The sequence below is a fragment of the Mytilus galloprovincialis genome, chromosome 10, assembly GCF_965363235.1.
Source record: "Mytilus galloprovincialis chromosome 10, xbMytGall1.hap1.1, whole genome shotgun sequence".
In the NCBI taxonomy this organism is placed as follows: domain Eukaryota; kingdom Metazoa; phylum Mollusca; class Bivalvia; order Mytilida; family Mytilidae; genus Mytilus; species Mytilus galloprovincialis.
The window spans coordinates 4,455,805-4,480,412 of NC_134847.1; the positions used below are offsets into that span (position 1 = coordinate 4,455,805).

At 31.8% G+C, this 24,608-nt stretch overlaps 1 protein-coding gene across 2 annotated transcripts; it reads left to right on the plus strand.

Moving 5' to 3' along the window:
• Positions 1-265: 265 nt before the first annotated feature.
• Positions 266-24,608, plus strand: LOC143049686 (uncharacterized). 2 transcript variants are annotated; one of them, XM_076223351.1, is made up of 12 exons: positions 266-439; positions 680-751; positions 2,200-2,271; positions 7,473-7,544; positions 11,382-11,453; positions 15,339-15,410; positions 15,762-15,833; positions 17,628-17,699; positions 20,633-20,784; positions 21,984-22,049; positions 22,582-22,674; positions 23,736-24,608. In XM_076223351.1, the coding sequence occupies exons 1-12, from the start codon at positions 267-269 to the stop codon at positions 24,329-24,331; spliced, it is 1,584 nt and encodes a 527-aa protein (XP_076079466.1). In that variant the 5' UTR covers position 266; the 3' UTR covers positions 24,332-24,608. The 2 variants fall into 2 exon arrangements, with proteins under 2 accessions (XP_076079466.1, XP_076079467.1); XM_076223352.1 differs by having other exon boundaries at positions 23,631-24,190.

Genomic DNA, 24,608 nt, shown 5'->3' on the forward strand with positions numbered 1-24,608 from the left:
AGACAACTGTCCACAAGAGACCAAAATGACAAAGACATTAATAACTATAGGTCACCGTACGGCCTTCAACAATGAGAAAAGCCCATACCGCATAGTCAGCTATAAAAGACCCCGATAAGACAATATAAAACAATTCAAACGAGTAAACTAACGGCCTTATTTATACAAAAAATGAACGAAAAACAAGTATGTAACACATAAACAAACGACAATTTACTACATATCATACAAAATAAACACCTTTTTAGACATTTTGCAGGTGTATAATGGAGAAGATCTACATTATCATATTTGTTGTCTCATGCACCCTCTTTGCATGCTTTGGAAGCACAATGCAATGGTGTGATACCCAATGTTCATGCAGTGATTCGAGTGTTGATTGCGCACAAAGAAATCTTAACGAAGTCCCAACTTATGTGCCATATTCAACAACAACATTGTGAGTATTTCAATCAAATTGCTAATCTACCTTTAGGTGAATAATTTGACCTCATTGAATCCGTATTCTATTGACGCTACCTTCAATGTAACACCTTAGCTAGAAATAAATTACGCATAAACTAAACAAAAGGAAAATAATGTCAATATATTTATATGTTTCTGCTTGTCCTTCTTTGTTTGGATTTCCTAATGGTTCACATATAGTACAGACTCAAGTTTCAAACATCTTATTTTGCAGGTACCTGGACGAAAATAAAATACAAAGACTGGAGGCCTATCGTTTCAGAGGTTTGACGGCTCTTACACGATTGTAATTATCACGATTTTTTTAAAAACTAAGGCTTTTCTTATCCCAGGCATAGATTATCTTAGACGTATTTTGGTCAACTTTTTGGAATTTTGGATCCTAAATGCTCTTCAACTTTGTACTGTTTGGCTTTATAACTATTTCGATATGAGCGTCACCGATGAGTCTTGTATAGACGAAACGCGCGTCTGGCGTACTAAATTATAATCCTGGTAGCTTTGATAACTATTTGCATCAACATTAATTCCCATTTGTTTTGCTGTTTCCCGCCACAATAGATCACACTTCTATTTTATCCATGTTAAACTAGTTGTTGTATTAGAAAAGTTATTTTCACCTAAGGAACTATTTTGTTTTAATTATGTACTATTTTTCACTATCTATGTTTTTTCCGGTCCCGATTAGGTTCTGTAAGACGTTATACAGTTTTTGCAAAGAATCTCGCTCAAGCCTGTGCTAAGGACTGTCTAAAAATTGCAGTTAAGAAAGAGTTGTTAAGCTCCGTGTTGAATGCCTCACTGTGACTTTGTGATGAGGGACAGCAATACAAGATGTGTTCCATTTTTTTATGTGTGTATTTGTGTGTGTTTTTGTGTGTATGTTCTGATTTTGTGCATATCCTTTGTTTGTATTTATAATTATGACAAATGTAATACAAAAATACGTAATGATATATTTCCAGGACCTTGATAAATAGATGACAATTGTTGTCATAGTTTACACTGCATCTTTATATATTCTATCGTAGCTTTGAGGTCCAACAGACAGGTGTCATCTGATGTACATGTTGTCCTCATTTTCAGTGTAGATTTGGTGTTGTGATCTTTTTTTCGCATGCTTTATGCAATAGATCAACTGTATTTGGTGTATTGAAATGTTTTATGTTGCTTTTGTCAGTTTGGCAGGTTTCTTTTACTCTTGACCTCATTTTTACATTTCATTGCTCAGTGTTAAGATTTTATGTTTTGGTCTATTTTAGAACAGAAACAGAATAGAATTATTAGCAACAGGTCAATTACAATGGACCCTGGTCTTATGTTCATGGTTCATTGGTCAATGTTAAATTTTTCTGGTGATGTTCGTTTCTAAGAAATTATTTGCAGTAGTTCATCTATAATTGGTGTATGGAATGGTTTGACGAAGTACATTAATTTCTGCTTAGGTTAATCTGACCTTGACCTCATATTCCTGAATCATTGAATGATTATGTGATACTTGTAGTAAAGATCAATATATAGGGCTATCAACATAAAATTAACTATCAGTAAAGCAGGCGAGACATTTTAGAGTGTGAACCCTTGTTTAGCTGGCCTTGAGAATATTATCTTCTTATGTAAATCATTAAAATCATTAGATTAACATTTGCCAGATGTAGAATTTTATTCATATTTGTATTAACATGATGTATAAGAACTTTTTTTTTAATTCAAATCTGTGAATATCATTTTCAGGGACCTTCAACACAATTGCATTTCATCACTTGGCGCATATCTATTTCAAATGGTTCCAGCTCTAGAAAAATTGTAAGTTTCTTAATTCCGTAAAAATGTGCTACAAGTTGTTGCTAGCTTCATGTCTGCCATGCGTTTCTTTTTTTTTTTTTATATTTCTACGAGGCTTTATTCTGCCGTATAACCAATGTTATTTCAACTGATCGGGCGGAGCTTATGTTTTAATTTGCATAAGGACAGTCTATTTGAAGATGTGTATGATAAGGATGATTGTCGTTATAATTTTTATTGATTTCTAATTACCTATCAGTGTCACCAAACGCACAAACGAAAGAACTGAATGTATGACATGGGACGATTAACTAGACACTTCATTGATGAGTTTATCCCAAAACTCCTGTCTATATATGTACTGGTCTTCAATAAGCGAACTTTCTAACCCCCTCCCAGTCAAGCGAAATAAATCTAGTAATAAGAATAATCAATTGGATTCTAAGTTTATATAACAGATGTATCACATATTTTATCAAATATCGATGAACAACGACATGACAGAATGTTTCATAAAACTGAAAAGAACATTAATAAGTTATAGCTCTAGAATGTGCCGAATTTAGACAAAATGTGCTTTAGTAAATACTGAATGAAGAGTGGAACATAGAAAAAAAAGAAAAAAGTTGACACTCTTAAAATCATTTGATTAAAATAATATAATATTATTATATACATGTAAACAAACAGGGATGTCATGGGCTACACACGGAAAACATTATTTGAAAACTGATGATTGCTATTCTTGATATCTGCCAATATTAGTATTTCTCTTTCTGTTGTAAATATGCGAAATGCCTGTACCAAGTCAGGAATATGACAGTTTTTGTCCATTCGTTTTTGATGTGTTTTGTTATTTGATTTTGCCATGTGATTATGGACTTTCCAAATTGATCTTCCTCTAAGTTCAGTATTTTTGTGATTTTACTTTTTAAAATAAATCTTTTTGCATTTTTGCATCTGACAAACGAAATGCATATCTCAGGTATATGGACATAATTTGTTGTCTTTTCAAACGGGATGTATATACACATCCGCATTAATTTTGTCTAACTATCATAATGCCTGTCGATACTTTTATTTTTGGCGTTGCACAAGTTATGTGTTGTTTGATTGTCCATCACATTAAATACTAAATCTCTTGGATGTGTTTTAGTTGACGTTTGTCTCCGATGCATATGTTTTTAAGTATTATTTCCTTTTGGCTTTTAACTAGCTTTCAGTAATTGCGAGTACACACAAATCGTACTTGTTAATTTGACCTTTTGACACAATTTGTAATGCATTTCTGCTATTTAATGTTTACCTATTTAGTTATATCTCGTCTTTCTATTTTAATATATACAAGCTTTGATAATTGTTTGGTATGACTATCAATTTTCATTTCTGTTCTCGTACTATGAACAACAAAATTATTCATTTTGTAAAACAGTATTTCGATTTTCCATTTATACTGTTTACCTTACAACAACATCATTTTCATTTACCTGTGTACATTATTCTATTTGCCGGCATTTTGTTCACGGTTATGAATGTTTTTCTGACATTGTTAAAAATCTAACCCCTTATTTGATTTTGTATTTACATTGTGTCATAGATCAAATTTATTCGTTCAATTTATGTTGACTTGTGTTAATATGTCTTTCGATAGAGTTAAGTCATTACAATAGTCTGTCTATGTTGTGATGTTACACTATTGTTTCAGATAAGGGTGAAGATTGGTACCTATTTAAATGTCAAAACCCGCTGTTTGTGTTTGCACCTGTCCAAAGTCAGTAATCTGATGTTCAGTAGTTTTTGTTGTTGATGTGGTTCATTGATACTGTCGTGTGACGAACAGTTCGTGGTGTTTTTGTGTGTGGTTTTTGTGTGCTGTCCTATGTTGTTTTACGTGTTCGTTGTTATTCTGTGGTTAGGATGTCAAAATATACTAGTGTATTGTTTGTTTCTGTATTTCTTTGTCCCGAGGTTTCTTGCATTTATTTGTACGGTATTCCTGTCATGTAATGTTGTTATTTTAGTTGTTTATCTTAGTGCAGCGGCGAAATCTGAAAAGACGCTTAGTTAAGGAGTTTAATGCACCCAATGAACACACACCTGTATTTTGTTTTAAATGAAAGAATACATGTTAAAATTATATTTCAAACATGCCGTAAGAAAATCGTATGGTCGAATTTCTGTAAAAATAGCTTTTTAGGGCGTTATGTAGTGAATACGACAAAACTTACTGATACATTCAAATGTTAATTATTATTATGAATCACAATATTACGGCTATTTTTATGCCTCACCTTCGATAGTAGAGGGGCATTATATTTTTTGGTCTGTACGTCCGTTCTTCTGTCCGTCTGTCGTACCGTTGGTTCGTCTGTGCGTCCGTTCGTCCGGATTAAGGTTAAAGTTTTTGGTCAAGGTAGTTTTTAATGAAGTTGAAGTCCAATCAACTTTAAACTTAGTACACATGTTCCCCATGATATGATCTTTCTAATTGTAGTGCCAAATTAAAGTTTTTACCCCAATTTCACGGTCAACTGAACTTCGAAAATGATAGTGTGAAGTTCAGGTTAAAGTTTTTGGTCAATGTAGTTTTTGATGAAGTTGAAGTCCAATCAACTTGAAACTAAGTACACATGTTCCCTATAATATGATCTTTCTAATTTAAATGCCAAATTAAAATTTTGACCCCAATTTCAAGGTCCACTGAACATGGAAAATGATAGTGCGAGTGGGGCATCCGTGTACTATGGACACATTCCTGTTTAATATGAAAATGTAAGAATATAATACTGACGATAAAAATAGGCAATAATCATTTTTTTTTAAATATTTACCGTCAACATTTTAAAAACCGTTTTACTTCAGTAGTTGTGGTTAACACGATTTTGACCGGTTTTCTTAAATAACAGGATAATAATAAAACGCCTCATTTGTGTTTATTTGGCATAAACATACACTTTGATTTTTGTCCTTTTCATTTTTAACCATGGCGTTGTCAGTTTTTTTTCGAATTATGAGTTTGACTGTCCCTCTGGTGTCTTTCGTCCCTCTTTGATATTTACTTTATACAAAACAACTTTCATTTGTAACATTTCTTATTCGATTTACAAAATTTTAATTTAGAAAGGACACATCAATCCGCTAAACCATTTATGTAATTCCGGAATGCGGTCCGAGCCGTTTTTTTTTCTTTAAGTCTCATTCGGATCAATTCTATCATTGTGCAAGCCATTGAAATAGTTCATTCTTATTTCACTTTAACATGTTTAAGTGTTTTTATCTATATTTATATTATTTTATAAGTGCTTTTTTTGTTAATTTCATTGTTTTGTGATATTTTGAACATCTAGAGAGGGGCAGTAGTTGTAAATAAACTCAACAGAGATACCAGGAATGAAATTTTCAATATGCACCAGACGCGCGTTCGGTCTACAAATGACTCATCACTGACGCTCGAATAATAAAAGTTAAAAGATAAAATTCTGAAAATACAAGAGACAGTCAGAAAGAATTCGAATCAATTGTTAAATTTCCACTGGAAGTTTGGGTATATGCAAAAATCAATGCTAAATGCACTGAAAGAAACATGTGAACAGTTCAATGACTTGTCCCAGATTTCTTAATTAGATATAGATGATTCGATAGATCTTAGTCGAAAACTCATAACAAAACTGTGTGGTCTGTAAAGAAAGTTCAAACGCTGCCATAACAATCTGAACAAGTTCCGGTTGGATTAGCAACTTGTAAAGATTCCAGCTAGGTCCAATTCCTTCCTTGTGAAGCATGAATTAAACATCACGTATTTATGCCTTCTTTCCAAACCAAAGTCTGGATGAATGCATATATCGCCATGTCGGCTATCGGATAGACTCTACAGTTTGTTCAGAAAGATAGAAATTATGGTGTTGAACCGGTATTTTTTGAAGGTCAAATTTCATCTGACTTCCTTCAAAATTAAGTGTGCACGTGCAAAGGAAAATCAATTTGCAGAAAGTGTTGTGTGTGCTTTTAAAGGACGATTGTGACATTACGAACGTCAAATAACGCCTAAAACGTTGATATGATGCTTATATATTTCATAAACCTTATATAGATACATTTTGATTGTGAAAAACAAATATTTTAGACATTAAGTCTGAATTGAAAATTTCGAAAATTTACTGAAATACCCAGTGGACCTGATATCAATGAAAATAACTTCAACCCCTCTTTTACCTGACTTAAATTTTTCAAAATAACAAGTCGTGTTTAGACTTCATGTTTATGTTTATGAAAAAAAATTAGTACCATTGTTCCTGGCCATCGTTGTATGGGAACAAAATGAAGTCATAAAGGAAGAAAAGGAAGAAACAACGTCAATTTAACGTTAAAAATAACGGTTTTTTTTTTGGTTTTTTTTAATAAAATCTGGTATTCCATATAGGCTACATAAATACTGAATGAAAAATTGTCCTCTGCTTTATTTCTTTATTTTAATTTCTGAATTTACCCCAAAATTGACAGTTAGGACAATGTTTGGAAATATATAATGTTTGACCTTTGACCTCAATTATGCAAAATTCCGACCACTTCTCGTGATTACGGCGTCATTAGTCTGAAAGTTTACAATTTTCTCTTTTCAGTGATATAGAATTCAGCCGTGTGTTCGGTGGGTGCATTAAAAAAAATATTTTCTGATTCTACCGCTGGTCTATTTCACATTGCATTAAATCATTGACAATTACACCACATCTTTTTTTTTTTATATTTACTCTGCTTTAAATTCAAACTGTCGTAAAATATGGTCACGGATATCCCGTAATAAAGGGAATGTGGACACTTAAGGTCACTGTTTGTTTAATTTTTCTATTAATTTATCTCTGTTGTTTTCATTACTGTGTATGGTGAAGCTTGGTTACTCATAAGTGTTTCTCATTCACTGAGAGAGAGAGAGAGAGAGAGAGAGAGAGAGAGAGAGAGAGAGAGAGAGAGTTAATCTTTCAGGAATAGGAAAACATAAAATAATAACTAAATAATTAAATATCTTTAAGTCTGGAGCTTTAAAACTTTAAAACAGGCCTTGAACATGTTAATATTTGTGTAAATCATTACAGTCATAAATTTATAATAACAGGTAATTGTCCTCTAAACACCTATCAGTACCTTTGAGAACTGATTTCTGTTTTTGTTTAGGAATATGAAAATAATATGCATCAATACGTTTCAATATAATGCTAATTTTTCAGGGACCTTGGCTACAATCAAATTTCGTCAATGTATGCAAATGCATTTCGTGGTTTGGCAGCTCTAAAAACATTGTAAGTAACTGTTTTTCGACCAAAAAATATTTTCTACAAGACGTTGTGTCAACGTATATTTGTTCCTCCTAACAGAAGTTCCATTGGAAACTTTGTTATAAATATTGTCATAAAATATGTTCCTGTTGGAACAATTATTCTATACCACCATTTATTCCGTTAGGAACAGTTACTGTAATATTTATTATTGGTGAAATAATATTCCAGAATATTTTTTCCTTTTAGAACTTATATATTATGAAGGAACTTCTATTTCGTGACAGTTTCCGAGGGTAGCTCAGTCCAGTGGTCAGCACTTAGGTGTTGACACGAATATCAATTACATGATAATTTCCAAAACTTTCCTGTTTACAAAACTTTGAATTAAAAAAAATATTAAGGATGTTCTTATGATTAAACACATCATACACAGGATTATTTTTTCTTCACGCCAGACGCGCGTTCCGTCTTCATAAGACTTACCAGTGACGCTCTAATCCAATAAAGTTAAAATTGCAGAATAAAGTACGAAGTTGAAGAGCATTAAGAACTAAAGTTCCTAAAAGTTTTTCCAAATATAGCTAAGGTAATTTATTCCTGATGTAGAAAAGCCTAAGTATTTCAAAATTTCAAAAGTTTGTGCTAAGGATGTACACCTCTAAGAAGCCAAAATTATCTAGAATTAAACTTTTTTTCTATTCCTGTTTTTTTGGGTTTATATGACCGTAAAATGTTAATTGTAGAAGAAAAAATCATATGGTGATGCACTTCCTGTTTTGCTACGGACTTTTGAAATTACCCAATTTTGATGATTTTCCCAATTTTCATCAATTTTTACCTATTTTGGCTATAAACATGAAACAAATCACATTTCCACAATTAAACTTTTTGTCATACTTTCAATAAAGATGAAGGGGACCAATCTTAATAAATTTGAATTGAAAAAACTATATGTAGGTGTAAATATGAGAAAGTTTTATCATATTTTGTTGCTTTTTTGTGTCAAAGTTACTTAACTGTTAAGGATGTATTCTTCTGACGTTTCAGTCTCGTTGAAATCTTGTTCTGGAATTATTTCTAAAATATGTGATACAAGTGGAAAATAAATCAAACTTTGTGCGGTGTTGGCCGATGTTCGGTATTCCGTCAAGCAAGACAAAACCACACATTACCAACTTGCATACAAAACAAACATTTGAAAAATGAAACCAATGCAGTGCGTAATCGGTAAACCATCAGTTATATAATAGGGAGACAGTCGACTTAGGGGATTAAAAGTATTTTTTGTCTGCATTTCCTGCATAACTATATGTAGGTGTAAATATGAGAAAGTTTTATCATATTTTGTTGCTTTTTTGTGTCAAAGTTACTTAACTGTTAAGGATGTATTCTTCTGACGTTTCAGTCTCGTTGAAATCTTGTTCTGGAATTATTTCTAAAATATGTGATACAAGTGGAAAATATCAATGAATTTAAAAAATGTTATAATCAAACTTAACTCTGAAAAAAATGGGTATTTCCAATGAGTAGTTTTTGAGTAATCAATTTTTCAAATTTTATTACCTATCATGTCAGTCTTTTTAGCCAGAATTTTTGAAACATAGGTGAGGGATACAAAAAATTATTTTACCAGAAACATGTACATCCCACATCCCTTTTTTCTTTTCAAATTTCTTAGATATGCATTTTTCAATCATTTATAACAAAGAAGTTGAAAAAATATGCAATTTTTACTTAAAAGGGAGAAAAATCACAAATTTACAAAATTGACAGCATGGTAATAGTTATCAAAGGTACAAGGATTATAATTTAGTACGCCAGACGCGCGTTTCGTCTACACAAGACTCGTCAGTGACGCTCATATCAAAATAATCATAAAAGCCAAACAAGTACAAAGATGAAGAGCATTGAGGATCAATTGGATAAAATTTGAAATTTTTTTGTTAGTGTATTATGGACAAATCACTAGAAAACCCGACGTATATCCCCACGATACTTACTAAAGAGGAAATACTTTCGTGTTTAAGGTCAACCTGAAATGGATCTTTATTCGCCTTATTTGATACATTAACTAGATAATAGTTATCAAAGGTACCAGGATTATAATTTAGTACGCCAGACGCGCGTTTCGTCTATATAAGACTCATCAGTGACGCTATAGTGTCTTACAAAACCATTTTATTTTGCTTGGTCTTTAAGTGCCCAACAAAACATTTTTTTCTAAATAATAATCATCAATATCATCAACAATCAAATCCGGGTAGCAACGTTTTTAGTGAAACTACCTTATCAAGAGAGGGCATAAAATATAAGTGGTAAAAAGATTAAAGATCGTTTAGAGTACATATAATCCTATACTATTTCCTAAATGTTCTTCAACTTTGTACTTGTTTGGCTTTTCAACTCTTTTGATCTGATGAGTCTCATGTAGACGAAACGCGCGTCTGGCGTATTAAATTAAAATCCTTGTATCTTTGATAACTTTTTACACCACTGGATCGATGCCACTGCTGGTGGACGTTTCGTCCCCGAGGGTATCACCAGCCCAGTAGTCAGCACTTCTATGTTGACATGAATATCAATTATATGGTAATTTTTATAAATTTCCTGTTTCAATTTTTCGAAAAATTAAGGATTTTCTTATCCCAGGAAGAGATTACCTTAGCCGTATTTGGCACAATTTTTTGGAATTTTTGGTTCTTAATGCTCTTTAACTTTGTACTTGTTTGGCTTTTTAACTATTTTGATCTGAGCGTCACTGATGAGTCTAATGTAGACGAAACGCGCGTCTGGCGTATTAAATTATAATCCAGGTACTTTTGGTAACTTTTTTCATCTTGCAATGATATCAAAAGCAGTCGTCTTTTTTACACTACACAATCCAAACAAAAAGAGTTATTGACAGAGTTGGTCCTGCTATGTGTCATGAAAAAGGATGACAAACTTCGGCACAAGTTTCTTCAATAAGGGAGGAATAAAACGCACTTTGTATCAAAATCACTCTGATTCTCTGAGACTAACATTATTTAGAGGCTTGATTTCTTGATTGAAAAATAAAGGTAACAGTAGTATACCGCTGTTCGAAACTCATAAACCGATAGAGAAAATACAAATCCGGATTACAAACTAAAACGGGGGAAAAGCATCAAATATAAGAGGAGAACAACGACACAACAGAAACACATCATTAAAATGTAACTCACACAGAAACGAACTATAATATAACAATGGCCATTTTCCAGACTTGGTTCAGGACATTTTAAGAACAAAATGTTGTGTTGAACCTGGTTTTGTGGCATGCCAAACCTCCCGCTTTTATGGTAATGTTAAATATAACATTAAAATGACAACCTTACATGACAAGACTACAATACAAATACTAGTAAATGGGAGAACATTTAGTGACAACATATTTGTTCCGTTGTGGTGATGTCTTTTTTGAAAAAAAAAACCTTGATCCTGTTCCTCAATTAATACGAGGCTGACTTCATATGGGAAGTTACCTGTATCCTTATACGTCACTGTCCGCTACATAGATGATAATATATAATTAAATGATTCAAACTTTGTTGACAATGTTGAACAAATTTATCTTATCGAACTTGATATAAAGAATACAATAAATATAGGCAAAGTAAGTCTGCATCATAGATCGAGACATATATCTAGAGATTGAAAACAAAGCTTTACTACAAATGAGAAGATTGCAGCTTCCCAATTGTGAAATTTTCATTTTCCTTGTACATTCACTGGAATGTCATATCAACTGGGAGACACCTTCTACGTATGCAGGCGCTTCTAAATAAGTAGTTTTGTAATTGCTTCATAAAATGAATGCTTTTAACTGTTATTTTTCAGGGACTTAAACGATAATAAAATAACCTTTTTGTATGTCAACCTATTTCACGGTTTGACGGCTCTCAGAGAACTGTAAGTAACTTTATTCTAATATAACTAACTAATATGCTGCCATGAGTTGCTGCTTTGTTGACGAGGTAGTACACTAAATAATAAGAGACCAAACTCAAAGTTAAAATTAATTTAAATAACACACATTTGGGAGGGTTGTAGAGGAAATTGTTAATCCTCGCCTTTGGGGCGAATGGTTTCTCGTGGTAACAATTTTCTCTATCGCCCTATCTATGTGCTGTTTATATAAATCGAGGCAACAGTAGTATACCGGTGTTTTCAAAAGTCATAAATCGATAGAGAGAAAACTTATCTGGTTTACAAACTAAAATTGAGGAAAACACATAAACTATAAGAGGAAACCAAAGAAATAAAAGGAACAAAAGGAATAACAGGAACCTTGAAGTGCAACAAAAACAAAGCTTCAACATACATAGAATCGAAGTATTTGATAACAACTGCCATATTCCTAACTTACAGGACAATTTAAGAAAAACATGGTGGGTTGATAGTTTTATGGCTAGCAAAACCTCCTGCTTAATGACAATGTTAAAAATATCGTCGAAATAACATCACTACGTGACATAAATACAGCACAAACACACAAATGAATATTCATCACAGAGAAACGCAAAACAAATAATATAGAAGTCGTTCCAACATGCAAACCACAGAACAACAACAAACATTCATACGCAACCTAATATTACAAAACAGTGACGTAACTATTTATATTATGTTTACTACGTCAATAATTCATCTTACAGTTACCATCAAGATGATCATATGACATTCAAAACAGCCGTTTGTTTCAAATTATCATCAAATATAATTAATATCAACTGTTATCGCAGAGATATGTCTCGCTTTTTGGTAATTTCTATAATGCAAGTGTTGAAAATAAAATGGCAACACTTTAACATTTAGGTTTTGCAAATATTCAGTCAATGAACCATGACCGAAGGTACATGGCTAAACAATCTCCATGGAAATGAGATGTGGCAATGCTTATATAAATGCACACCAAATACCATTGACCCAAAAGTAGTTCCTTTTAATAAACCTAAACACAAACAACAATATGTAAACTAAGCAAATCTTCAAAGCCAATAAACCATTATTGAGGGGGTGTGCATGAATATCAATAATGTGGTCATTTTTATAAATTTTCTGTTTACAAAACTTTGAATTTTTCGAAAACTAAGGATTTTCTTATCCCAGGCATAGATTACCTTAGCCGTATTTGGCACAACTTTTTTGGAATTTTGGATCCTCAATGCTCTTCAACTTTGTACTTATTTGGCTTTATAAATATTTTGATATGAGCGTCACTGATGAGTCTTATGTAGACGAAACGCGCGTCTGGCGTACTAAATTATAATCCTGGTACCTTTGATAACTATGACTACTCACAAACTAAACTAGTACTAATACATGAAAAGTAAGCAAAATTTTCAAAGTCAATAGACCATGACAGAGAGAGCAAGACCAAATAACCTCGGTGAAAATGAGATATGACAACGGTTATACAACTGCATACCAATTATTATTGACTTACCGCTAGTGGTTCCCCATAAACTGTCATAATCACAAACTAAGACAGTGAAACCTGATTGAACCAAACCTCTTTGGGACTTTAGACTTTGTGCGGTGTTGGCCGATGTTCGGTATTCCGTCAAGCAAGACAAAACCACACATTACCAACTTGCATACAAAACAAACATTTGAAAAATGAAACCAATGCAGTGCGTAATCGGTAAACCATCAGTTATATAATAGGGAGACAGTCGACTTAGGGGATTAAAAGTATTTTTTGTCTGCATTTCCTTTAAAACTAATACAACTTTATTTTTCTAAACTGGATGTTTCACCAAAAGTTCCTGTCATACTCAGAAAATATAATAAGAAATGTAAAGGGAAAAGTATGTGTTGCTGTGTTCAAACTAGTTAAAATTCAAAATAATATGTTTAAGTCATATAAAACTTCAAATAAAAAAAAAAGGATGCGTTTTTTAATTTCTAACTAAATGCCTAGTTTCTGAAGATAATTCTCTAGTTTATCCAATTCGCCGATATGTTTTCTGTATAAAGAAACCTCAGCGTGACATTTCTCGTTAAATTCTGATGATCGCAATGCGCAAGTGCAATAAGGAAAACCAACGTTGCATAGCGAGTCAAGAAACGTCAACACCGTTCTGTCAACGAAATAAATAATATCTTATTGTACACGTTATACAATAATAATCTGAGCGTTACTGGTTAGTTTTGTGGGGACATAACACGCGTCTGGCGACTTAAATTCTAAACCTGGTACCTTTTGTTAGCTATTATTCATGTGTTTTTCTGTGCTATATGTTGTCCCATTTATTTGTATTGTTGTCCTGTTATTTTGTTATTTTCACAGGTCTCTTGTTTCATATGACTTTAAAACTTTTTTTTAAAACTCATTTACATATGCAGGTAAACTTCTTCGATCAAACTTAGTTGTTCTCCTTCAAAATGTTACTGCCCTTTAAAAATTGGAGTTTCGGTTCATCAAAAATTTGATTATTGAATCTTCGTTCCTCAATATTTCTTTGTTAAGTTCATTTGAATACCAGTATATATGTATGTTTGCGTGTGGCCTATAATTTTTCTTGCAGATAAACAATATAAAAAATCAATTAATTATAAAAAGTCACTCTCTGTAAATATCAAAGGATTTAAAAACTATTGAAAATTAGTGGTTTCAGATTTTTAAAAAACTTTCAGAATATGGATCAATTATCAGATTATATGTCTGATTATTTAAAAACCTAAATCTCTTTCAGGTCTAAGGAAAAACAAACCTTTTATCAATTTAATAAATTGTAGAGATACAGTGGGGCAATTCCTCAAGACAATACCACATTCACCACGGATGATACAAGTACCTGTAAAAAACTTACGCTATCTGTTGTTCTTACATTTCTTTAATTTTCTCTAATACATTCATATTTCAAATTGAATAAGACGAGTAAGATGTTACACATAAGAACTGTAAATATCGGATGAATTCTAAAGGTTATCAAGACCAGATGTGTTAGTTTAAACATATTTATTCATAGGGGAATGGAAAACAAGTTACTGAAACTTAAATTAACCCCTTTCCACTTTCGGGTGCGAGTGCTGCCTTGTAGCGGCATTATTCTACTCTTTTTCGAAATCTACAAGGGCGTCTTTTTCGTGCAAGAAATATGTCTCTCTCTTAACATGGGTCAGCCATTTATCGCCCCCTTCCGCCGGACTATCATCGTTCTCAAGACCATACTCGCAAATGGTGTCAGCGGAGAGCCGACAATTCAGTCCCTAAAATTTTCATCCCGAAACGGGGATCGAACAAGGAACTTTTGTGTTAGTAGTCCAATTACTTAACCACTACACTACGACTCGTCTCTCCAGAAGTGTTAGCAAGTGTTGCCTGCTTTGCAAACATCATACAGTTCAACAATCAATGCAAAATAAACATGCAGTTGACAATGCAATAGGAGATAATCAATTTTATCGACGTATAACCCTAACATACTGCATGTGTTCGATTGCAAAATCATTCAAAAACTAAAATGTATTCTTTTGTAGTAATATACTCATTAAAAAGTATGAACAAGAATGAAAAAGATCTTAAAGATGGAACTCATAACGTTAAAATCATTTAGGTCATACATTAGTTAATAATGGTTTTTTGTGTTATGAACAACATTTGTTAGCATTTATGTCTTATATCAATCACTACTCAAACAGCTGTAAATCATGTATAGTAACATATTGTTTTCCACGCTAATATAAAAGTGAAAAAAAAAGAAACAGGGAATGGATCAAAGAGACACATGCTTTGATGAATGTGACAAATATAAAGAACAAATAAATTTCAAACATGTTATGTTCTAGGTCCCTTGATAACAACAAAATTACCAGGCTCAATGCGAATTTATTTCGAGGTTTAGCGGCTTTGAGATTCTTGTAAGTAACTTGATCCTGCAAAAAAAAAAAAAAATAAAAAAAAAATGGGCCACCATGTGTATATTATTTGCTTTCACATTGTATTACACTTCTCTTGAAAGTTTGCGCACACTGGTATCTTTATAGCTGTGTAAAATATGTTAGATAATAATTTATATTTTCAAAATCATTTATCTAAATTGATACATTTGTCGAAGAAAAAGCGAAATGTAATGGGTTTTATAACACATAAACTAGTTTACAAACATCTTTACCCACATCCATGTTAGCCATCTCTTTCTACTTCAAGCTGTTTGTTATCCTGAAAATTAAAATATGTTTCAAAATTACATTCAAAATGTTATTTTTCAGGTTCCTTTACAGCAATAAAATTTCCATATTTGATAAAAATCAATTTCGAGGATTGACGGTTCTTGAATCCTTGTGAGTACATAGATATTACTAATAAAATAAATGACTGCCACCATCTTTAATTGGTTTGCTTTTTATTTTATTATCAAGATTCTGGATATTATTGATATCATATTAAATCTGATTCTTCATAATAAATAAGTCCATCGTCGACCGTCCATCGTTGTCGTTGTCAGTTAACTTTACAAAGTTATTCTCTTCTGCAATAAACAGGCTGACATTTAACAAACATGTTAACACATCCAGCAGTGGCATCTATTCAGTGGTGTAAATGAACTCATCTTAGATACAAGAATCGGAATTTGAAATATTGTTATGTTGAAGTGACGTTTTAAATATCGAAGTCAGAAGATCCAAATATAAATATGCCAACACTGAGAAAAAGTTGTTGGAAAATATCGCGATGAACTTATTTTTGCGGATACTTTATTTCTAGACAACTTCGCGGCTATTTAATTTCGCGATTTTCCAATCACTTGAAGGACCGATCCAGGTTTAACATATTCGCAACGACTTATATTTGCGTTATTTTTTTACTCGCTAAAGTCGCGAAAATAATTTGGTGTACAGAATAATTGTGTTTGTATTCAAATGCATAATCGATACAGCGGTTAACCCGTCTGAAGACCAAATGCTACAATTTATAGCAGATATTGAACATATATCATTTATCCTTGTTTTCAAAATTCCAATAGGGAACATATCTTTTATAATTGTATAAATAAACCAATTGTTCAATACGTTTCGGCCATTGGCCTTCTTCAGTTGTTTATTATTCCTCTAAACTACATGGCTGCCATTCTTTTTTAAAACATTGAAAAGATGTTATAGATAAATGTCCTTGGAAACGTCATGACGTCATAATACTTTAACGTCATAATAACATGACGTCACAATACTTTTGTATATATCATTTAAGCAAACATATGTATGTTTTGTATGATGAGCACCAGTTAGTATAGTTGCATGAGTTTCAAAGGGTTTGAAAACAGATCTACACGTAAATATGTTAGATCTGGTGTGCTGACTTTTCTGCTATGTCTCATGACTTTTAGCGCATGGTGTAAAACAAGAGAAAATTCTAGTAAATGAAGATGTTTATTCTTGGAAATCGGTAATCAAAGTGCCTACAAATATTGCAAAAAACAAAATAACAATCTCACTTGATTATAAATTTAGAATTTCACAAATGAACTAAATAAAGAGACATAACTCTATAAAAATTTTAACTTATTAAATAAAACTTGCCCAAATTGTATTTTATCAAGTGAAACAGCTTTACAAAACTTCACGTTCAGGTTAATGCATAATACACCTTATCGCTATTTGTCCGCCATTGCTGGAAATCACACAGGTTCCCTTAAAATTTTGACGTCATAAAACAAAATGTCTGACGCCACAATGGAAAAGTGATTGTTGTTGACGTCAAAAGTTCAAGCGGACGGGTCAGCCGGGAATAGCGATAAGGTGTATACAATATGTTAAATAAACCGAATAGTTATAGTAAAAGAGGGACGAAAGATACCAGAGGGAAGTCAATCTCATAAATCGAAAATAAACTGACAACGTCTAGCTAAAAATGAAAGAAGACAAACAGACAAACAATAGAATACATGACACAACATATAAAACTAAAGAATAAGCAATACGAACCCCATTAAATTATGAATTGCCAAAGACACAATTGTAATATAACAGATCTATTAAACTTATTTTTGTCTCCTTTTTCAAAGGCTGATATGTTTGCATAAAAGTGAACATGCCAGCACTTATGTAACAAAACGTTTCACAAATTTTATTTTGCAGGTACCTGCACAACAATACAATTGCCAATCTAGACGTAAAACTCTTTCAAAATTTGACTGCTCTCAGACAATTGTAAGTAAATTGATTCCATTAACCACTTTGACTAAAACTCTAAACTAATAAATAAATTTTAGATCCCAATAAAGATATTATGTCTATTGTAGTAGGCTATATAAAGCAGTCAACGGAATTGCGAAAATAAGGTGCACATTAGTCTAATATTTATAAACGTATATACAGTGTATTAGTATTATTAACATCAATTATTTCAAACTCCGAAACAGTGGTGACATCTGGCTACGCTTCTTTACACCACTGCCATCAGCCCTTTTCAAAATCACAAGATTCTTGTGGTTGCGCTTGATTATCAACGAAATGATTCAAGATATTCATAGAATTGTCATTTTTATTAAACAATTCTTTGTAGAGAAAGGGAAGTATGACCCGAACGATAACGCTGTATGGAGTTTGCAATTATTTAGAACATTTTCATGTATTGTATGTTACATGTGTACATGTCTATAATGTTTGTATTTTGCGTTTTATACCGTAAGGGTTTTACTTTTTGCTATAAAATTTAATATCATTACATAAAAAATATTGTTTCTGGTGTGTTTCTGGTTGTAGCGTTTCTCACAAAAAATAAATTTATTTGAAAACAATAAGATTAAAAATTCTACAAATTCTATAAATTCTATAAATATGTACCACTTAACTTGTAAAGTGTACCATTTTCTAGAAATACAAGAAGAAGCGATAAGGTAGCTTAGTATACTATTCAACAACAAAAAACAATACACATCTTTTAACTAAAACTTATCATAAAATATAATAAATAGGAAAAACTGTAAAATTATCCAATGAAAAACATTCATTTACAAAGCAAATGCTTATGATTTAAAGAATGTGACTAAATTGGAAATTTAAAAAATACCGAGTTATTGAAGACAGGGGTCAAATTTAATTTTCGGAAAATGATGACAAAAGTCAGCACTAAATCTTGAAGTTGAAAATTAAGTATTCAAATTTCTACAAAGGCATTCACAATTTACAAAAGACCATGGTTTAAGTTTAAAAGTTTGAAGTTCTAAAATCGATAAGTGAAAATGCGATTTTTTAATAACAAAAATTTCAACAACAAAAAAAATCTCGCTTTTACCTTCAATCATTGGTTTTGATGAAAAATAACACTCTGTAAAAATTAGACCAATAATTCAATCAATTACCTCGGTATAGTGCATCCAATTTCATTGTATATAGAAAATACACTGCATTGTATCGTTTCTTTGTTGATTGTATATTATATGGAATGTGCTCAATGGTGATGCACACTATTTATTGACAACAAAATTGTTTACTTAAAATTTTCATTATTTTACTTTTTACTAGAGTAGGGTTAGCAGATTTTTTTAAATTAAATGGAAATAAAACAAACCTTGCAAATAAGTGTGTATCATTATCAATCTTGCAGATATATTTGAACAACTTTGATTAGAACAGTATTATATTTTGGACTACATCAATTTGACATTCTTGAAGTCCCGTAACTAACATGACAAGTAAATGGAGCTATCATATGCTAAGAGCATCTGAAATCTGACTGTCTATTTTTTGTCCTGTTTAGGGCCATTTACAAGATTCACTATACATGTATTATAAAATATGTACATTGTATAAACAAATATCGCTATATCACGATACAATTCTGATTCTTATCAAGCGCAAATTTCATACGGTTCCATTGTTAAAATACACCAATTTGTGGATGTGTCTTTAGTTTATCCTGAATGTGAAAATACTGCTTCCCCAAAAATCCTTTGGTTACAATAATACTAAGAAAAATGTGATAGCAGCGTCAAATATTTAAAGGGTTCATACAGATAACTGAACTGAATATGATATCTCATAACCTTTTGAAGATAATTGTCTATATGCATACAATCCAACTTGACTCCATCGCCACCTGGATCTCATTAAATGAGGCTATAATCTTTTTTTAATATCTGCCAACATTGTTATATATCTAGCTGTTATAAAATATTGTCCATGAGATCTTTTTTTTCGCAATCAAATTTAGCATTTATAACTGGTATCTTGATAACTATTAGCATGTCAAAATGTACGATTGGTTTGTTTATTTGTGTATTTCTCTGTCTTGAATGTTCTTGCATTTATTTGGACTGTAGTCCTGTCATATAATGTTGCCATTTTAATATTACATTTAAAATTGCCATTAAAGCGCGAGGTTTGCCTAGCCATATTTTTTTTTCTTAAAATGTCCTGTACCAAGTCAGAAAAATGGCAGTTGTTATCTTATAGTTTGTTTCTGGGTCTTTTGTTTTTGTTGAACTTCAGTGTTTCTATTGTTTCGTTGATTTCCTCTTATAGTTCATGTGTTTCTCTCGTTTAAGTTTGTAACCTGGAATGTTTTCTCCCCATCAATTTATGCCTTCGAACAGCAGTATACTACTGTTGCCTTTATTTATTACACGGTCAAACAGCAGGTGAACAACATTGATTTTTTCCCAGATTTTAGAGCAGACAACCGTGCACAAGAGACCATAATGACACAGACATTAACAACTATAGCTCACCGTACGACCTTAAACAATGAGCAAAGCCCATACCGCATAGTCAGCCATAAAAAGCCCCGAAATGACAATGTAAAACAATTCAAACGAGAAAACTAAATGCATATTTAGTTACTGTTGTCGTCAAATTTTTTCACAATTTAAAAAAAATGTGTTAACTGCTGCTAGCTGTTTTCCTGTTACAAAGAGGTATCTGTTTTACAAGAAAATCAACGTTTGTGCCTCCCTTTTTATTTTAAGGATACAAATAAAGTTTTTACATATTTTAAGCGGTTCAATGGCCTTAACTGGACGCTCCATTTATGAGTCTATCCTTAAACACCCGTCTATAGATGGACTGGTCTGAAAAATAGCGAACCAGTAAATCATCACCCAGTCAAATACTATTTTCATTTTTGTTTTATGTATTAACAGGAGCCTACACGATAATCCTTTTGACTGCTCAACTTGCCATGGTTCAGAATTGAAGGATTTTCTTCTAAAAAATAATAATTTCGGAAATTCAGATGCGAGATGTGATGCTAAAGTCGAACTGTTAATTTACCATACATTCAATAACTGCAAAGGTAATATAATACAACTTATGTTGACAGATGTAATACCACAAAATCATAGTTCGTCACACCAAGTTGCATACGAAAATAGGTTAAAAAAAATATTCCCTTGAATTTGACAGTTGTAGTTAACTTATCTTACATTTCATTGCAGTAAAAATTTCAGGGTCATAAACATAAATCTTGGGTAGTTTGGAAACTTAAGGTTGCATGGTTACTGAAGGTTATATACATGTTTGGGATCAAACAGAGACCAAAGACGGTGGCGAAAGTTACTATAACGAACAATGACATCAAACATGATAATTAGAGAAAAAAAATCAGATTGAAATGGTCTATATATTTGAAAAATCGAAACAATTCAACGTTATCTTTAACACATGACGATTACCAAGCCGCAATTGCAAGATGTATTTCAGGACAGTTGTTATTCATTCGTTTGATGAGTTTGAGCTTTAGATTTTGCCATTTGCTTAGGCACTTTCCGCTTAGAATTTGGTAATTTTATTTATTTTACTTTTTCTACACAGCCTGGTAAATCTTTCGATTGATCAACTTCTTTACTTGTCTTGTAGTCACATCACATAGGCTTTAAATTTGTGCATTACGTTTTCATCCAAATTTAACTATTAATCAAATATGAAACTACATGATTTTTTGGGAAATTATTATATTCCTTGCAAGTGTTTCGCATGTATACACAAAAGTTTTACCTGTGTTAAATTTGACAAGTAGAAATGGGTCTTTTGTGGATATTTATTCTCCTGTTATTAGTTAATATACTTTACAAAGAGAGATTATTTGAGATCTTTGACTTTGTTCGCGAACTGTCTATCTTTCTCTTTAATCATATATTTGTAAATAATTTATTTCATGTATTATTTGTTTTTATTCTAGCATTTTTTAGTAAATTTTGTTTTGGTTTTATAAATTAAAGAAGATGTGGGTTTCGTAAGTCAAATATTTCGTTCCTAAGATGTTTTAACACTAACTTTTATCCAATCCAAGGTAAAGTATTAAAAACAGATTCAACAAACTACCGTATACGGAACTGGCCTATAACTGGGCATTAACTATATTTAATTGGAAGTAGTATACATAAAATCATATCGTACTGTTTAAATTAGTACATTTCTACTAAACTCAGTGTTGTCTATTTGATATATAGTCTTTTAAAGTATTTTGAAATTTTGTAATTGCATATTTATCAGAGATGACAACAATACCAAATGTTGATGATGTTGAACAACAACCAACTCTGATTGGAAGAAGTACAGGTAAATTACAATCATTGAAGGTTCAAATTGTTCGCGGAACAAGAAATGTAGAAGTACACAAAACAGTAGTAATGCTCACATGTAATAACAAAAATAATGTCGGACAAACATATGAAATCGTTATGCAATGAATTTAACAAATAAAAGAATTAAATTTGATTTAAGAATATTCTTTTCTCATTACTATTTATCTATTTGTATAGTTATATATAAAAAAGAAGATATGGTATGATTGCCAATGAGACAACTCTCCACAAAAGACCAAAAATGACACAGAAATCAACACTATAGGTCACCGTACGGCCTTCAACAACAATGAGCAAAGCCCATACCGCATAGTCAGCTGTAAAAGGCCTCAAAATGACAATGTAAAACATTATCTATTGTTGATAGACAATTCATAATATGATGTTGTTTGTTTGTTGAACAGTTATTACCTCTATTTACAAACGGTATGTTTGTCATCATTTATCAAATGCATGATGAATTGGATGCTTGTTTAAATCTTTTGTTTATCACAATTAATTTTCAGAATCAGAAACAATAGCAGAAGAAGTAATTTCATCTTCTACTACTACAGTGAAAAAAGCAAAAACAACAGAAAGTACAACAGAAAGTACAACAGGTATTTAATGTTACTTAACTTAAAAAAAGAAAACACAAAATAAAAAATTACTTTAATTTAATTTTGGAGAAAGAACAAAAATGTGTTGGGATTGGCAGATTTGAACAGCTAAGGGAGATCGATTTGTGCTTACTATTGTAAAGAAAATATACACGATGCTATGTTGCATTTCTGTAAATATAGACAATTCAATTACCGATAGGAACTCCCTTTGCGGCTGAAACTGTGACACTTCTACTCTGAAGTTTTGTGAAAAATTGTCCCCTAGAATAGAAAGTTGATATGCGCTACTATTTTATTCAAAGGTCTAAATATAGGGCTGTGAGGCATATTTTCAACATTTATATGCCCCGAACTTGTAAAAGATTGACGAAAGATACCAGAGGGACAGTCAAACTCATAAATCGACAATAAACTGACAACGCCATGGCTAAAAATGAAAAGGACAAACAGACAAGCAATAGTACACATAATACAACATAGAAAACTAAATAATAAACAACGCGAATAGAGTAAACTTGTAATAAAATTTTGTATTACCCCAACCCTTTACTTTTTGCCTTAAACGCTTGATTGGGGATATTTTATCATAAATTAACTGTTATATAAGATTGTTTACATTGTGTAATTAAAAAATTATATTAGGGGTCATATTAGAATTGTTCATGCACATTGGATTTCGTATTCTCATTTCAAGTGATACGTTTGTGATTCGAATACACAATTGTATCTGCTAGCGTTATAATAATTCAATCAATCAACGATTGTAAAAACCAACAACATTGCTATTCCAATTTGAGGAACATTTTTGTATTACCCGGCAATCGAATAGTAAGAACAAAGAAAATATTCATAAATATATTCCAGAATATCACATGTATCTACCAAATTTTTAAATAGTAAATATTAAGCATATTTTAATGTTTTGGTTAAAGATTTGATTTGATATTGAACAGGTTTAGTTCATGTGTGTGATGTTTTAATGCCTTTGACGCCGTGATAACAAATTTAACGGACCAAAGTGAAAGGTGTCTAACAGCATTAATTGTGTTTGTTTGTAGGCATAATGAATACAGATGTTACAAATTATTCATTGCTGGGAGTTGGAATTTTCCTTATTATCAGTTTGAGTATTGTTTGCTATTGTGCATACGAAAAATATCAAAAGGCATACATTAATCGAAATTTAAAAAAACACCAAAGTACAAATCCAAATGACATTGAAGCTAATACTTACGATGACGGTGAAATACATCGAAACAATTCAACAGAAAGGGCAAGTGTTCATGAATATGAAGAAATAGAAGATCAACAGACGTCCGGCTCCCTCATGTTACAAAGCTATCGGTATTTAAATCCGTATCAGACATTACTGCCAGCACCGCAACAGCCGTACCTACAGGAAGATGCTGATGGTTATAGTAATCCGTTTGAAGAGAACAGGACTTATTCAAATCTTTATCAATCTCTTCAACCCAGACAGAAAGAATCAAACATATATGCAAGATGTCATAGTGTACAACCCAGACGGAAAGAATCAAATACATATGCCAGATGTCATAGTGTAATATGTCTACAATTTGTGGATGCACCCATTCGAAACAAAAACGTTCAAAGAGCAAATGTTAATATCAAGCTTTATAGGAATACCTTGTAGGAATAATTTCGACAGTCACAGGTCAATTGCATTGAAATAAAATGTCATTTAAAAGCGGAACAGACATTGACGTCAAAACTGAATGAGTCAATACGTTCAAATATAAATGAAAAAATGGCCGGCAGTATGTTGTGAAGTAAATTGCAAAAAGACCTTTATAAAACAAAAACAATGTCCGTTATTGTTTTTGTGCATTCTTCTACTTAATTGTTATGTAAATGATAGCATTCATCGATTTGTAAACTTTCAAATCAATTAAATACCATTGTAAATAAAA